This window comes from Anthonomus grandis, chromosome 17 (assembly GCF_022605725.1).
Source record: "Anthonomus grandis grandis chromosome 17, icAntGran1.3, whole genome shotgun sequence".
NCBI lineage: Eukaryota > Metazoa > Arthropoda > Insecta > Coleoptera > Curculionidae > Anthonomus > Anthonomus grandis.
The window spans coordinates 17,920,153-17,937,402 of record NC_065562.1 but is presented as its reverse complement, the minus strand read 5'-3'; the positions used below and the strand labels follow the sequence as shown (position 1 = coordinate 17,937,402).

Sequence of the window (17,250 nt, the reverse complement as noted above, 5' to 3'; positions counted from 1 at the left end):
GATGAATGTTGCAAACGAAAACAATCTTTCGACGGGTGCCGAAGATGGCAAAACAGCGTTGAATTTAATAAAAGCCTGCTTAATGCATGGATATTTATTTAACATTTCAATGTTATTTTCAGAATCTTGCAAGTATTGCAATACTGCAATTCAAATTCATTTAAAGAATTGGCTGTGGCTAGATTTAAGGAATCACTTGTGTCGCTAAACTCAAAAAAATCAGTTTCGAACGTATTTTCAGAACATTTCACCGCATTTAGTTCTGATTTTTTCTCAATAGAATTAAGTTCAGAATCAGGTACTGTTTGAATGACTATATTTTTCAACTCAGTTGTACTTAGGGCCAACCCAGTATCTTTAAAACCAACGCAACTTAAATTTCGGATAAGTAATAGTGGCAACTAAAGCAAACCGTGACAATTTTGTTAAAGAAAGATAGCTTGCAAACCGCACTGTTAAAGAGTTTAAACAGCTCTCTACTACTAAATTTAAGTATCTAAAACTTTGAGTTTTCTGTTTTTTTATTGATTCAGAGGTAATTGATGTTGGCAATATCAATTTTTCCTTCATCTTCATCGTTTAACTCTGAAGCCTGTGATATCGTTTCGTCATCGTCACACTCTTGCTCTTCGTTTTGGCCTGTTTGCAAGATAATATCCCCGTGATTTATTCCGAATTCCTTGAAAGCTTTAATGAAGTTGGAACCATCATCAGTTTGTTTCAAACAAGCCAAAAACATTGTTAATCTCATCTAACATTTCTGCAATTTTGTCAAATGAGTGTGTTCCACTAAAGCGTCTGCATGCTAATGCGATTGATTTTCGTTGAAGTGTTTGGTTATCGATCCAATGACATGTCACTCCCAAAAAGCTTCTTTTCTTAGATGACCAGATATCAGCTGTGGTACATACAAATAGCACGTCTTGTAGCAAAGATTTAACGTTACTAAAAAAGTTAGTACTAAGCGACGTTAATTTTTTTTACAGCTGTTGTTCTGAACATAACTTTCAAATTAAATCCATCAAATATCTGAATAAAATTGGGATTGCTAAGGACTGAAACGGAGCTCATGGTATTAATAACAAATTTAAGAAGCCGCTGGTCGAATTGATCTTACGTAATGGCACTTGCCTGAGCTATACTATATCTAATATCTAGCTGCTTGTTGCTCTTAAATGGCTTCTGAACCTGCTCAGACTCTGAGAGTTTATCCTCCTTTTTATATTTTGTTTTTTAACTCTTTTGTATTTATTATAGTCATTAAACGCTGTGGCGTGCTTAACCTTTAAATGCTTTATAAAATTTGTTGTTACTATTGTTTTTCCTTTAATGGATTTCGTGCCTTTACAAATTTGACATATTGCAGCAATATTAAAATTATTACTTCGGCTAACAATTTTAAAAAATTTGCCATCTAATAATGCTGATTCATTTGATGGTTCTTCATTATCTTCATCTTCTTGGGGACAGCATGAACTAGAAGTTGATACGGAAGCTTCATCAATTTCCATTACAGATCTTGGGTCACTTGGTTTGATATAGTTTTTTATTTTATTTTGTGGCTTTACCAATGACTTTACGTTACAATAATCCTCTATTTTGGTTTTAAAATTGTCCGGAATTTTCTCCAAATTCTTTCTCCATGCTCTGTCAATATGCCATGTGCAATATAGTCTGATAAAAGTGGGCACATAAAAATGTATATTTTTTGTTAGACTAAAAACATTAAGTAAACAAATATAACTCATAAATTGAGCAGGATGCATGACTTTCTTCCAGGCATTATAATATGCCTCTGCCATGTCCGACATAAAAACTTGTGGCCTAATTTTTTTTCCAGTTTTCTCTTCAACACATGAAAAAAAAATCTCCATAATGTTCACATCGCTTCTGTTGGATATTAAAAAGGCACCTGGATATCCTTCCCTAAGATCATCTAGTATAAGAAGAGTATGGAGCTCAAAGCCATATCCATTAACACCGTGTGTGCCATCTATACACGCGCAATCATCACCAAACCTATTACAAAAAAGAAGGTTTATAAAAAATTGTACTACTGTACCATTAAACTAAATATAATATACCTTAACAGTAACTCTTTCTGTGCTTCTGTAATTATTATTAATACAAAGTCTTTAGATTTTAGATCAGGATATTCACTAAGAGTGCTATCTTGAGGCTTATAAAACATACAGGAATCACTAGTTTTCAGCTCTTGCACCCAAGCATCGACGCTAATAGCGTCATTTTTATGCCGAACTGAAGATCCACTTAAATTAAAAGCCTTTTCAATGTTATATAGATCTTTTTTCGTTAAAAGATGGAGTCGTTCAAGCTGACAGTTTACAACAGAATCCCTTACTTCATCTAAGATACATTGTAAAGGAATTTTTGCAGCAATAATTTGTCGTTCTTGCTGTGTAAGAAATAGATGTCCTATATCCTGTTCCTGCCTATGCCCCACATGGGTTTTACAAAAATCTACTGTCCATTTTTTTTTCTTTTATCACCACATTCAAAGCAGCCGGGCAGTAGGCATTCATTTTATTGCTTCCCTGTGTTTTAATTTCTCGATGGTTATTTCCCCTACTACTACCAAAGTATATAGATTTCAATGTTTCATTGTTAGACTGTGCTACTACTGACTTAAATCTTTTCTTTAAAAACTTAAATCTTTTCCAAAAAATTAAATGGTTTACCTTGTTAAGTCTTTTATAAAAACTTAAATCTTTTTCTTAACTTAAATCCTTTTTAGATGACTTAAATCGTTTCTCGGTGACTTAAATCATAACTTCTGATTTAAGTCTTTTATTACTGACTTAAGTTTTTCCTATTTGAGACAAAAGTATTTAAGTCACACATAATTTAAAAAATGACTTAAATTTTAAGTCTTAAGTCAGCATTTTTGAAATGAATTAAAATAAAATTACTTAAGTCATTAAAATGATTTAAATAAAAAAAAACGATTTAAGTTTTCTAAACCCTTGCAACTCTGCTCATATATCATTACCTAGGCATGTGTTAGCTTGGCAATCATATAGAATAAAAAACATATTTATTGGCTGTTTTATTTTCACTATCTCATAAAATACACAAGTAAAAAAAGTACTATCAAAACCTTTTTTTTGGTATATTTGGGGAGCAAATATAGGGTTAATCTCAGATTTAGGTTATGTTAGACCACCGCTATCTTTGCCATTTTCATACGTCATATCGCCACCGCTAAAAATCTGTCCGTACTTGAACATCAAGTCCTGATTACTGTTAATTACGACGACCGTGTCCTCTTGTTCGGGCGTTTCCACTTTTAAAGGGTCCTCTTCAATGGGCTCCTTTTTACCGCAAGATTTCTCCTAAAAAGGGTCATTTCAATGTCGAAAATTTTCCCTCCCCCAAAATAGGCACTCGAACCTTTCCTCCGGGATTCGTTAAGTGGACCATCCTATGCCGTTTCATCGCCGATACAGTGATAAATCCCTTCTTACAGTCGGGACACGGGTGCGGTCTCTCGCCGGTGTGGATCATCTCGTGGCCCTTCAACGTACACGAATTGGTGAACGCTTTGGAGCAAAACTTGCACACCCACTTTTTAATCCCTAAAATTTAACATCTTCGTAAATAAATCGCAAAATCCGACTTATATAGAGTACCCAAATGTATATTGAGGTGCGTTTTCCGGTGGATCCACGTCTTAAAACCTTTGCTGCAAATGTGACACTTGTACGGTCTCTCGTTGGTGTGCACCCTCACGTGGTTGTCCAATCGCTGTTTGTCCTTGAACACTTTTGGGCAGTAGGTGCACACGAACTCGCCTTAAAAATCGGTTTTTATCCCTAAACTGATTAAAGGGTGTTTTTTCAAACCTTTCTCGTTTCTTAGTTTGGCCGATTGGCCCCAGGTGGCGAACATGTTCTTATTCCAGCCGGGGGCCTCGTGGTTCTTCAAATGGGTCTTGAAGTTTTCCACGGTGACGAACTGGGCGGGGCACTTGTCGCATTCGTATAAATCGTGTTTCAGTTCGGTCATGTGGTCTCTGAGTTGTTTTTCGGTTTCGAACGAGTCGTAGCATCTGGAAATGTTCAGCATAAGTTCGTCCTAAAGGACAATTCGTAGTTGGTTATCAGTAAGTCAACAAATAAGTTTGAAAACTCAAAGGGTTCATACATTTAAAATGTGTATATTATCGAGCATCAGGAGTAAGGGGTGAACCTCTATTTAAGGCTAAAAGATCAAGTTTTCAAATGATGTAAACGAATCGGTAGTACTGGTCTAAAATATTAATAATAATTATTCAGGAAATTGAACCGTTTTTGATTTCCAAATGCCTGACTGATTATGTCAAGTGCCCACAAAAAAGAAATTTTGTAGTTTTTTGGGAATATTTGGCAGTAGGGAAAGAGCTGATAACTTCCAGGCACTCCTGCACTAAATCCTGATACTTGTCCAGGAAACTGAACAGTTTTCCTTCCAAATGCTTGAAAGAGGTACCTGATTACGTTAAGTGTACGGAAATGTCAGAAAAATTGGTAGTTCTGTAAGTTTTTGGGAATATTGGACAGTAAGGAAAGAGATGATAACTGCCTGGCACTCCTGTACTAATTTCTCAATTTTTTCCACAAAATTGAACAGTTTTTCATTATAAATCGAAGAGACAATAATTGGTCATGTCAAGTGACTGTAAAAGTCATAAAACTGGACATTATTTCGTTTTCTTGTCAGTAACTAAAGAGATGATAACTTCCAGGCATTCCTGGACTAAATCCCGATATTTCTTCAGAAAACTGAATAGTTTTCCTTCCAAATGCTTGGAAGAGGTACCCGATTACGTCAAGTATACCGAAATGTCAGAAAAATTGGTAGTTTCGTAAGTTTTTGGGAATATTTTGGACAGTAGGGAAAGAGATGATAACTTCCAGGCACTCCTGTACTAATTCCTCAATTTTTTTCGACAAATCCCTCGAAGGGACAATTGGTTATGTCGAGTCACTGCAAAAGCCAGAAAACTGGACATTTTTCCACTTTTTTGCGGTTTTTTGACAGTATCGAATAAGATGTTAACTTCCAGGCACTCCAGGACTAATATCTTAACATTTTCGAAGCAACTGAGCAGTTTTCTTCTTTTCAACTGCCTGGAAAAGACAACTGATGACACCCAGTGCCGGGAAAGTCAAAGAAAAACTGTAAATGTTGCTATTTTTTGGGAATTTTAGACAGTAATTAAAGAGATGATAACTTCCAGGCACTCCTGGTCTAAATTCTTAATTTTCTCCAGAAAATTAAACAGTTTTAAGGCAATAAAATTGGGAATATTGGACAGTAGGGAAAGAGATAATAACTTCCAGGTACTCCTGTACTAATCTCTCAATTTTTCCAGAAATTTGAACGGTTTTTCTTCCCAAATCCCTCGAAGTGACAACTGGTTAAATCAAGTAACTGCAGAAGCCAGAAAACTGGACATTATTTCATTTTCTTGACAGTAACTAAAGAGATGATAACTTCCAGGCACTCCTGGACGAATTTATTAATTTTTCCAGAAAAATTGACACTTTTTCTTTTCATGGATTCTAGATTTAGGAACTCCATTTAAACAACTTTTTAACTAAGGTACTTCCAGCTGCGATACTACTAAATACTCTCAAGTTTCCTTAATCTAATGCAATTTGTTTCATATTTTTCCACTCGGTAGTTTTTGACTAATTTGAATTTTAGTCATGAATGTTCAGCCTATAGGCAGTCAATTGAGTTTGAAGCTCTATAACTCAAAAAGTCTTTGAGGAGTTGCTTAGCACTTTAAAGGACATTTATCGAACATACTCTTCTTAATCCAGCACAATTTTTATCATATTTTTTCATTCAGTAGTTTCTAAGTAATTTGAATTTTAATGGGAGTAGGTCCCATTGGGAGTCAACTGGACTAGAAGCCCCATAACTCGAAAAGTTCCACTAGGATCGTTTTGTACCTTAAGCAATATTTATTCAGCATAATGTTCTTAATTGAACGCAATTTATTTCATATTTTTGCATTAAGCAGTTTTTGAATAAATCGAGTTTTAGTGAGAGTAGGTCCCAGTGGGAGTCAACTGGACTAGAAGCCCTATAATTCGAAAAGTTCCACTTGGATCGTTTTGTACCTTAAGCAATATTTATTCAGCATAATGTTCTTAATTGAACGCAATTTATTTCATATTTTTGCATTAAGTAGTTTTTGAATAAATCGAGTTTTAGTGAGAGTAGGTCCCATTAAGAGTCAACTGGACTAGAAGCCCCCTAATTCGAAAAGTTTCACTTGGATCGTTTTGTACCTTAAGCAATATTTATTCAACATAATGTTCTTAATTCAACGCAATTTATTTCATATTTTTGCATTAAGTAGTTTTTGAATAAATCGAGTTTTAGTGAGAGTAGGTCCCATTAAGAGTCAACTGGACTAGAAACCCCATAATTCGAAAAGTTCACTTTCAATTAATCACTAACACAAGAATCACTATCAATGAAAAAAACAAAACTTACCTTTTACACACGTGTTTATGCCCTTTATGTTTCGCCCTATGTAGGGCAATAGCGTACTTATGAAAAATCCGCAACTCCTTACCGCACAGTTCGCAAAAGAAGCACTTTTTCTGCGGTTTGTTTTGCACCGGCAATCCCTCGTGAAACTTCTGTATGTGGATTCTCAAATTCCTTTTTGTCGTATAACCTTAAAAATAATCAACAAATATTTCGAATGTTTTACGTAAAAAAAGGCACCGTTCGTTACTTTGTCCACAAGTGTCGCACAAGAACCGAACGTCGCAATGAGCCACCATGACGTGCCTTTTAATGTTGTTTCTGTTGGTGAACTCCTTGGAGCACTCGGGGCATTTGAATTTTCGGTTTTCCGGTTCCGGATTCAGATGTTTTTTCCTTCTGTGCTCGTAAAGGGCTTTGCGCTTCTTAAACCTAAAAAAAAGCTGCTAAATAATCCGCTAAATGCACTCTCTAGAACACCGACTGTTCTCCACAAACGTTGCACTTGGTGTTATGCTCCTCGGATTTGTAATGCTCCATTTGTTCCTTTGAATTCTTAAAGCTAACCAAGCATAGTCTGCAGCATTTCAGTTTGCCGTGCTTCACCATCATGTGGTAAATTAAAGCAAACGGGTTCGCGAGGTTTTTAGAGCAAACGACGCAAGATGCCTCCCCGTGATGCTCTTCTTTAGCATGTGTCTCTATATCCTTATAATTGTTAAAACTAGTGTGGCATTTGGTGCACTCGAAATCATTTTTTATTACACTTTTATCGTCATTTTCAAAATTAAGATCCCTCTGCTCTAACCTAAATTATTAAATATTTCACACTCTTTTCCCTCAGGTAAATTATATTCGACTTACCAGTCTTTTATGTCACAATCAGAATCGTTTTCTTCACTATGTTTTGGCTCTTTGAGGACCCTTACTCTCCTACCCCTTTTACTTTTCACCTTAATATTATTACTCACCTCTTCCTCACTCTTTTTGCCATTTAAAGGCTTCTTATAAACTACTTCAAACCTTTGAGACAACGGGATATCATCATCCGAGGAATCACTAAAAAATCACTTTTTACTGTGCCCTGTCCAAGAAGGGGAGGAGGCAAATTATTAAACACTTACCTGCATATATCCGCTGAATTAATTTCACACTCTTCACTTTTGACATCGGCTTGCACCAAACTGTAAAAAGAAGCTTTAAGCATCAAAATAAAGTCATTTATTCTCATAAATTCTTTGGTGCAACTGTTGCATATCGTAGCCGGAATATTGGTAAAATCCATCTGGAAATCTATATTTAATTTTAGTTTTATAGGAAGCACCGGTTTATGTACCTTAATTTTAGTTAATTCTTCATATAAACAGGTACAGCTCGTCCCTCCTATAAAGACTTCTTGCATGTTTTTAACTTCTTCTTTGGCCTGGCTTCGGAGGCAACACCTGCAAACTGAATGTTTGCTTACCGTGTCGACCTCTTCTGAAAGGAGTAAGCAATAAGGTCCTCTCGGTCTGACCGGTTACATGTTCATGATCTATGAATTTACCTTCTTTCTTTGGAGGGTCCAGGCTGTTTGGCTCCATATTATTTGTAATTGAAAACTTAATAATATGGGTCTCAAGAAACCAGATACCTACAACATATTTATGAATGTTGATTACGTTACGGGATCCTCTTGAGATTCCTGTAAGGGGTTTTTGTGATTTTAAGCAAGAGTGGAGCCCCCCACATCAATAATTGACAATATTTCTCTATAGTAATATTGAGAAGTTTGTATTACAATAAAAAAGTTTTGTTGTAGCTTACAATCAAAACACAACAAACTTAAATGTCAAACAGTTGACAATAATGATGACAAGTGACAAGCAATATGGTTTGCAGTGTTGCCAGACTGAAACATACTGTATACATAAAGATATTCTCATGAGACAAAAAACGTCATAATTAGTGGAATATTCTTTATATAGTATGTTGTTTACAACTCTGACCTGTGTAAACAAAAAATTTAAAAACGTATTTAATTTTTTAGGAAGTGGTGTCATCAAGGGAACCACTGACTTTACAGTCCTATATCTCAAAAAGTAATAAGAATATTCTCATGAAACAAAAAGCATGATATTCACTGGAATGTTCTTAACAAATGTTGTTCAGGGTCTAAACCTGTATAAAAAAAATTCAGGACTTATTAATTTCTTTATGCGGTGGTATCCACGTTTGCAATCATTAAGGTGACCGCTAACTTCAAAGTTCACTATCTCTTAAACTAATAAGAATATTCTCATGAGACAAAAAGCATAATATTCAGTGGAATATTCTTTATAAATTTTATTAAGGGTTCCAACTTGTATGAACAAAAATTTCGAACATATCTAATTATTTAGGCAATGGTGTCCAACAATAGGTGACCACTGACTTCAAAGTTCAATATCTCCTCAACTAATAAGAATATTCTCATGAGACAAAAAGCATAATATTCAGAGGAATATTCTTTATAAATTTTATTAATGGTTCCAACTTGTATGCACAAAAATTTCGAACATATCTAATTTTTTAGGCAACGGTGTCCAACAATAGGTGACCACTGACTTCAAAGTCCAATATCTCCTCAACTAATAAGAATATTCTCACGAGACAAAAAGCATAATATTCAGTGGAATATTCTTTATAAATTTTATTAAGAGTTCCAACTTGTATGAACAAAAATTTCGAACATATCTAATTTTTTAGGCAATGATGTCCAACAATAGGTGACCACTGACTTCAAAGTTCAATATCTCCTCAACTAATAAGAATATTCTCATAAGACAAAAAGCATAATATTCAGTGGAATATTCTTTATAAATTTTATTAAGGGTTCCAACTTGTATGAACAAAAATTTCGAACATATCTAATTTTTTAGGCAATGGTGTCCAACAATAGGTGACCACTGACTTTCAAGTCCAATATCTCCTCAACTAATAAGAATATTCTCATGAAACAAAAAGCATAATATTCAGTGGAATATTCTTTATAAATTTTATTAATGGTTCTAACTTGTATGCACGAAAATTTCGAACATATCTAATTTTTTAGGCAATGGTGTCCAACAATGGGTGACCACTGACTTCAAAGTCCAATATCTCCACAACTAATAAGAATATTCTCATGAGACAAAAAGCATAATATTCAGTGGAATATTCTTAATAAATTTTATTAATGGTTCCAACTTGTATGCACGAAAATTTCGAACATATCTAATTTTTTAGGCAATGGTGTCCAACAATAGGTGACCACTGACTTCAAAGTTCAATATCTCCTCAACTAATAAGAATATTCTCATGAGACAAAAAGCATAATATTCAGTGGAATATTCTTTATAAATTTTATTGAGGGTTCCAACTTGTATGAACAAAAATTTCGAACATATCTAATTTTTTAGGCAATGGTGTCCAAGAATAGGTGACCACTGACTTCAAAGTTCAATATCTCCTCAACTAATAAGAATATTCTCATGAGACAAAAAGCATAATATTCAGTGGAATATTCTTAATAAATTTTATTAAGGGTTCCAACTTGTATGAACAAAAATTTCGAACATATCTAATTTTTTTGGTAATGGTGTCCAACAATAGGTGACCACTGACTTCAAAACTCAATATCTCCTCAACTAATAAGAATATTCTCATGAGACAAAAAGCATAATATTCAGTGGAATATTCTTAATAAATTTTATTAAGGGTTCCAACTTGTATGAACAAAAATTTCGAACATATCTAATTTTTTTGGTAATGGTGTCCAACAATAGGTGACCACTGACTTCAAAGTTCAATATCTCCTCAACTAATAAGAATATTCTTATGAGACAAAAAGCATAATATTCAGTGGAATATTCTTTATAAATTTTATTAATGGTTCCAACTTGTATGCACGAAAATTTCGAACATATCTAATTTTTTAGGCAATGGTGTCTAACAATAGGTGACCACTGACTTTCAAGTCCAATATCTCCTCAACTAATAAGAATATTCTCATGAAACAAAAAGCATAATATTTAGTGGAATATTCTTTATAAATTTTATTAAGGGTTCCAACTTGTATGAACAAAAATTTCGAACATATCTAATTTTTTAGGCAATGGTGTCCAACATTAGGTGACCACTGACTTTAAAGTCCAATATCTCCTCAACTAATAAGAATATTCTTATGAGACAAAAAGCATAATATTCAGTGGAATATTCTTTATAAATTTTATTGAGGGTTCCAACTTGTATGAACAAAAATTTCGAACATATCTAATTTTTTAGGCAATGGTGTCCAACAATAGGTGACCACTGACTTCAAAGTTCAATATCTCCTCAACTAATAAGAATATTCTCATGAGACAAAAAGCATAATATTCAGTGGAATATTCTTTATAAATTTTATTAAGAGTTCCAACTTGTATGAACAAAAATTTCGAAAATATCTAATTTTTTAGGCAATGGTGTCCAACAATAGGTGACCACTGACTTTCAAGTCCAATATCTCCTCAACTAATAAGAATATTCTCATGAAACAGAAAGCATAATATTCAGTGGAATATTCTTTATAAATTTTATTAAGGGTTCCAACTTGTATGAACAAAAATTTCGAACATATCTAATTTTTTAGGCAATGGTGTCCAACAATAGGTGACCACTGACTTCAAAGTTCAATATCTCCTCAACTAATAAGAATATTCTTATGAAACAAAAAGCATACTATTCAGTGGAATATTCTTTATAAATTTTATTAATGGTTCCAACTTGTATGCACAAAAATTTCGAACATATCTAATTTTTTAGGCAATGGTGTCCAAGAATAGGTGACCACTGACTTCAAAGTTCAATATCTCCTCAACTAATAAGAATATTCTCATGAGACAAAAAGCATAATATTCAGTGGAATATTCTTTATAAATTTTATTAAGAGTTCCAACTTGTATGAACAAAACTTTCGAACATATCTAATTATTTAGGCAATGGTGTCTAACAATAGGTGACCACTGACTTCAAAGTTCAATATCTCCTCAACTAATAAGAATATTCTCATGAGACAAAAAGCATAATATTCAGTGGAATATTCTTAACAAACATTGTTGAGGGTACAAACCTGTAGAAACAAACATTTCAAATGTATTAAATTTTTTATGTAGTGGTGTCCACGAATATTGTTTGATTGTTAAGGTGACCACTGACTTCAGACTCCCATATCTTAAAAACTAATAAGAATATTCTCATGAGACAAAGAGCATAATATTCAGTGGAATATTCTTTATAAATTTTATTAATGGTTCTAACTTGTATGCACGAAAATTTCGAACATATCTAATTTTTTAGGCAATGGTGTCCAACAATGGGTGACCACTGACTTCAAAGTCCAATATCTCCACAACTAATAAGAATATTCTCATGAGACAAAAAGCATAATATTCAGTGGAATATTCTTAATAAATTTTATTAATGGTTCCAACTTGTATGCACGAAAATTTCGAACATATCTAATTTTTTAGGCAATGGTGTCCAACAATAGGTGACCACTGACTTCAAAGTTCAATATCTCCTCAACTAATAAGAATATTCTCATGAGACAAAAAGCATAATATTCAGTGGAATATTCTTTATAAATTTTATTGAGGGTTCCAACTTGTATGAACAAAAATTTCGAACATATCTAATTTTTTAGGCAATGGTGTCCAAGAATAGGTGACCACTGACTTCAAAGTTCAATATCTCCTCAACTAATAAGAATATTCTTATGAGACAAAAAGCATAATATTCAGTGGAATATTCTTTATAAATTTTATTAAGGGTTCTAACTCGTATGCACAAACATTTCGAACATATCTAATTATTTCGGCAATGGTGTCCAACAATAGGTGACCACTGACTTCAAAGTTCAATATCTCCTCAACTAATAAGAATATTCTTATGAGACAAAAAGCATACTATTCAGTGGAATATTCTTAATAAATTTTATTAAGGGTTCCAACTTGTATGAACAAAAATTTCGAACATATCTAATTTTTTAGGCAATGGTGTCCAACAATAGGTGACCACTGACTTCAAAGTTCAATATCTCCTCAACTAATAAGAATATTCTCATGAAACAAAAAGCATGATGTTCAGAAGATTATTTTCTATGCTTTGTGTGAAAACCATTTCAAGAACCTTAAGGCTTCAATTTAAAAAGAAAACTAATTATAATAGTGTCTAAAAATATATATTTTTCCATAATGTACACAATAAACTAGTTTCAGAGGCCGAAACTAAAAAAAAAAACGAAAATATTATAATAACATTTCAACCAATAAAATAAATATCACAAGGGTATCCTGGTTTTTATTCTTGCTTCAATTCCAGGCCGGCGGTTTCCTGGAGGAGGATCTCATGGAGGCCTTCCGGTACTTTGCCTTCGTCCAGATCTTTGGCGATCTGCACGTACTGAAAACCGAGAACAAACGAATTTAAATAATTAAAAAATCGAATAAATTACTTTTTCGAGTTCCTTTCTTAAGGCGAAAACGGCCTTTTCCCGATCCGCCACCAATTCTTCCAAATATTGATATCGCAACTTTTTCCGGGCCCTACATTCTCTGGCGCTCTGACGACTGCGTTCTAAGTTTAAAAAAAAATAAATAAATAAATTACTCATAAAACCGCAAAAAACAATTTATTAATTGTTTATTGTTGTAATAAATTATTACCTAATTTCGCTTTCATGTCAACTTTATCGGCAGATTTTCGGCCTGGCTTGCGTCCTCTCTTGCCTGATTCCCTACGCTGTGGTCCCTCCTAGAAAGGATAAATCAATTGTTCATAAACAATTCACGCATTTACAATGCAATTTTCATTCTGTTATTTAATGTTTTTTTTCGCTATTATAATAAGGTTGTACAAAACTCAGCTGGTCGACCACAGTAACTGGTCAACTGTAATCAAGGATTTAGATTAATAATGACAGTTGACAGTGTTGACACTATTGACAGACGATACATAAAGAGGTTATGTTTCTGTAATTATTTTGTCGTGAATTATTTTTGTTATTATTACTATAATAATTGTTTATTATTTATATTATATAAAGCAGTTACAGTTTTAAAAGTGCTCTAATTATTAACGGCATGGCGCAGATCCTGGGAACAATCAAGAACAACCAAAGTTTACTTGGCTCAAGTGAGGTAGGTGATGAAAATTTTAATAATTAATAACTCCTTTACTCCCTTCTTTTTAAAGTTTTTTGGTACATTATTGACTATAACTCTAGAAAGTTATTTATCAGGTAGAATACAATAATCTTGTGGCAAAATGTCTGGTGCCTTACACATAAAACATGGAGGTCCCCCAGGGATCAATCGCTCCTGGGCCTCTCCTTTTGTTTTCGATGACTCAACAGCCCTTTTAAAAAAATTCAAATCTGGGGTCTCTAGTTACTGAAGTGGTTCAATACAAATATAGTTATCATTAACCAACAATAAAACCAAAAAAAATCCTATTTAGTATAAAAATATAAAATCTGTGACGCTTTTGAGGGACAAGATTCTAATTATTAATGAACATATTCACTAAAAACTTAAATTCTTCCGCTTTCCTTCTAAGAAATCTGAAACCACTTGTCGACAAGTCTATGCTATCGACAGTTTATTTGTATATATTTTAGGACTTAGTAAATTAGGACAAAATTGCACAATCTAGAACCTTTTTACATTTGAGTAAGTTTTTTTATATTTCATTTAAGTTTTCTATGCTTATTACATTATAAAAAAGAACTGAATTGACAATATTAAGATTTTTTTATTATATTATCCAGCCGCTTTAAAACAGCCTCTGATTAAGAACAAAAGGACTATGCCCACTTTTTAATTCATGCTATTCATTGAAAAAAGGGTTTCCTTGTCTCGGAAACTGGGTGCACTCTCTATATAAACATTAGTAGCACTCCCTAAGTGCTATTTACATATAAATATATACAAAAAAAAAAGATGTTGTTACATATTTAACTGCTCGCTGATATAGTGAGGTCGAATAAATGTTTTAACAGAAAACAAAACCCCGAGAGATAACCCAGAACTTGAATTCATTCGATTCGGTTACAAATCATGACACAATTTATTTATTGTTTAGGAAATCCATGAATGCCAAGAAACTGCGTATTAAATAATAAAAATTATATCTTAGAAGTACTTATAATGGTTCTTCTAAGCCCCCCTTGCCCCCTCAAGCATTCCAAAGTACTTACAGTAAGATTTTGGGAGGAAAATGGTCTCAAATGGCACTTTAGACAGTAGGAAAAGGAGGGAAAAATATATCTTCGGCAATAAAATGATTATTATTGTCTCTTACTAAATGCGCAACTTGTCGATTTGTGGGGAAGGTCAGTGCAGTCAGTTGCCTTGCAACGACGACGGATGGGGAAGCGCCGCACGGACGGAGGGGGAGACACTCGATTTATCACAGTTGTTTGTTGATTCTGTTTATTTTTAGAATTCACTTTAATATAGAATGGAATCAGTAATTATTGTAAGAATAGAATTTCTTACGCGTACGTCCAGGCGATCGCATAGTCGACTCTATACTGACACATGTCAAAGTGACAGTTTCAAAAAAAAAAAAACGGGCGCGCCATCTTGGAAACATGGTACTAGTGGCGACACCTTTGGCGACTCGGCGGTTTATTGCTTTTCAAATTTTGACACATGTCACGATCACGTTGTCATATTTTCAATAAATTGTCAACAATACTTTATCCAATTAATTAATTAATTGTTTACATTAAAACAAACTATAAACAAAAAATTCTCTCCTCCACCCTTTTTTAACGTCAAAATACTGAGTGAGGCCAATAATAGGTATGTAGGTGCAAACTGCATCCGTCACGGGTGCATAAGAGACAAAAGAACCGGTAACGTAGCGCCGACCGACTTTTACCGTGGAATTACGCCTTACCCCGTGCGGTAAACACTTGAAAATACCACAAAATAACGTGAACAACAAAGAAAAACTTATTTTAAAAAGAAATTACATTTAAAACGCTGCGGTAAAAAAAATGTTTCGCTTACCGTATCCCGATGTAAGTGCGTAGTTTCGGCGTCGCTGACACGCAGTGTAGATCGTAGAGAGACCGAAAGGCGACAGAAAGTGGCGCGGCGCGGTTGCCGGATCGGCCATAATGTAGCAAATCGTACGACACCTTGTTATTTACAATTAGTTTTAAGTAAGTCGGGTAAATTGAATAATGTTTAATTGCCTTGCAGTCATTATGAGAATCTATTGCTGTAATAAATTAATTCTCGCCAACGCAATCACCACTTAAGCATACTCATAAAAAACAAATCAGGAAATTTGATCAGTCATTACGGCAACATCGCCAAGAATCTTACTGCTAGCGGACGGCGGTCGACGACAGCGGTGTTGCCGGCGCATACCATTTACACCTAAGAAAAAAACCTCTTCCTACACCTTTGCCATTACAATTTTTATACAACATAATCAGCATCACTTTAATATTCCTTATCGCCTCATAAAACCATTGAATTCAACGCTCTTATAAAATAAAATTAATAACAAGAAAACGGGGCGGCAACGTTGCCTAAGCAAAATGCGCAGCAGTTCATGCCAGCGCATAAGGGAGATTTCGCACCACAATTAGGTTGCATTTCTGTTCCCGTTAACGCTATATATAATGAATGAAAATGTAATGTTACAATGGGTTAACGGTTACGATAACTCTCCGGGAGGTGTCACGTAATCCGTGAGAAAGATACGGTGCGGAGGATACTACTACGTTTTAAAATATCGGAAAGTGTCAGTGAACTAATTTAATTCCGTGTTATTCGACCTAAATATTCAGTTTATTTTTTACGTCGCAATTATGGTGCAAAAACGGTTTATATTGGCTTGGATTTTTCTGCTAACGCGTTTTTTTTTGCGCTTTTGACGCACTAAATAAAACCAATTATTATTATTATTTTGAAAACAACATTCCTCATTGTTTAATTACCGTTTAAAGTATTAAATAAAAATGAACGCTGGCATCAAAGATGATAATAAATGACGATTTCAGTTGGGATTAATAAAGCATGTGCGAACACTCCGTGAAGCACTTGGCGCCATCTGTGACGCTCCGCTCAAAGGTCGTTGCTTCATTAAACAAATGCCTAAAAGATTCCTGTAATAGCGCCATCTGTTGCATAACCAATCAGGCTTAAAACACATTAGGCAACGTTGTGAAATTGTTCATTTTATTTATTGTAAAATTAGCAATAAACGATTATCGTGGGAAATTAATGAGGTGCGCGTGCGCCCTCCGCTCTTTATATAATCACCCAGGAAGTCGTTTTATAAAACACGTTAAATATGCTTGATTATGTTTTATTGGGGGGGTTTTATGAGCTAATTCGGTGTAAAAATTAAGGGGGTTTATGGCTTAATAACGTTTATTTGGCAAAACACTTCGCACGGCCCGAAATCCAAAATGTCCGCCCGAAAGTAAAACGGGAAGGACGTACGGAAATCGGGCCGAATATCGATCGAAACCTCGATGTCACAATGTACTTACCGCTGCCGCGTTTTCGTCTATTACTGCCATTTCTTGAAAATCCATTTCCTCCAGTTTAAACCCGTTTATTAACAGGGAAAATGTGCTGGGAAAACTCGCGATCACAACAACAACAACAACGTGCCTGAATATTTACAAACAGTTGCAAGGTCATCCCGCCTGTGACGTCATGACATTTAGTGCTACTA

At 34.2% G+C, this 17,250-nt stretch overlaps 2 protein-coding genes across 3 annotated transcripts; both read right to left on the bottom strand.

Moving 5' to 3' along the window:
* Positions 1 to 3,052: 3,052 nt before the first annotated feature.
* On the bottom strand, positions 3,053 to 8,314 carry LOC126746614 (zinc finger protein 93-like). Of its 2 annotated transcripts, none has more exons than XM_050454933.1 (11): positions 8,054 to 8,314; positions 7,844 to 7,986; positions 7,632 to 7,792; positions 7,372 to 7,566; positions 6,992 to 7,315; positions 6,758 to 6,939; positions 6,511 to 6,697; positions 3,864 to 4,069; positions 3,651 to 3,812; positions 3,412 to 3,596; positions 3,053 to 3,353 (listed from the first exon to the last, which is right to left on the bottom strand). In XM_050454933.1, exons 1-11 carry the CDS (start codon positions 8,088 to 8,090, stop codon positions 3,171 to 3,173), a joined length of 1,965 nt encoding a protein of 654 aa, XP_050310890.1. In that variant the 5' UTR covers positions 8,091 to 8,314; the 3' UTR covers positions 3,053 to 3,170. The 2 variants fall into 2 exon arrangements, with proteins under 2 accessions (XP_050310890.1, XP_050310891.1); XM_050454934.1 differs by having other exon boundaries at positions 7,844 to 7,983.
* Positions 8,315 to 12,711: 4,397 nt separating this feature from the next.
* Positions 12,712 to 17,228, bottom strand: LOC126746623 (REPTOR-binding partner). The gene is made up of 4 exons (XM_050454953.1): positions 17,063 to 17,228; positions 13,212 to 13,299; positions 13,001 to 13,122; positions 12,712 to 12,948 (listed from the first exon to the last, which is right to left on the bottom strand). Exons 1-4 carry the CDS (start codon positions 17,105 to 17,107, stop codon positions 12,847 to 12,849), a joined length of 357 nt encoding a protein of 118 aa, XP_050310910.1. The 5' UTR covers positions 17,108 to 17,228; the 3' UTR covers positions 12,712 to 12,846.
* Between the last annotated feature and the right edge of the window lie 22 nt (positions 17,229 to 17,250).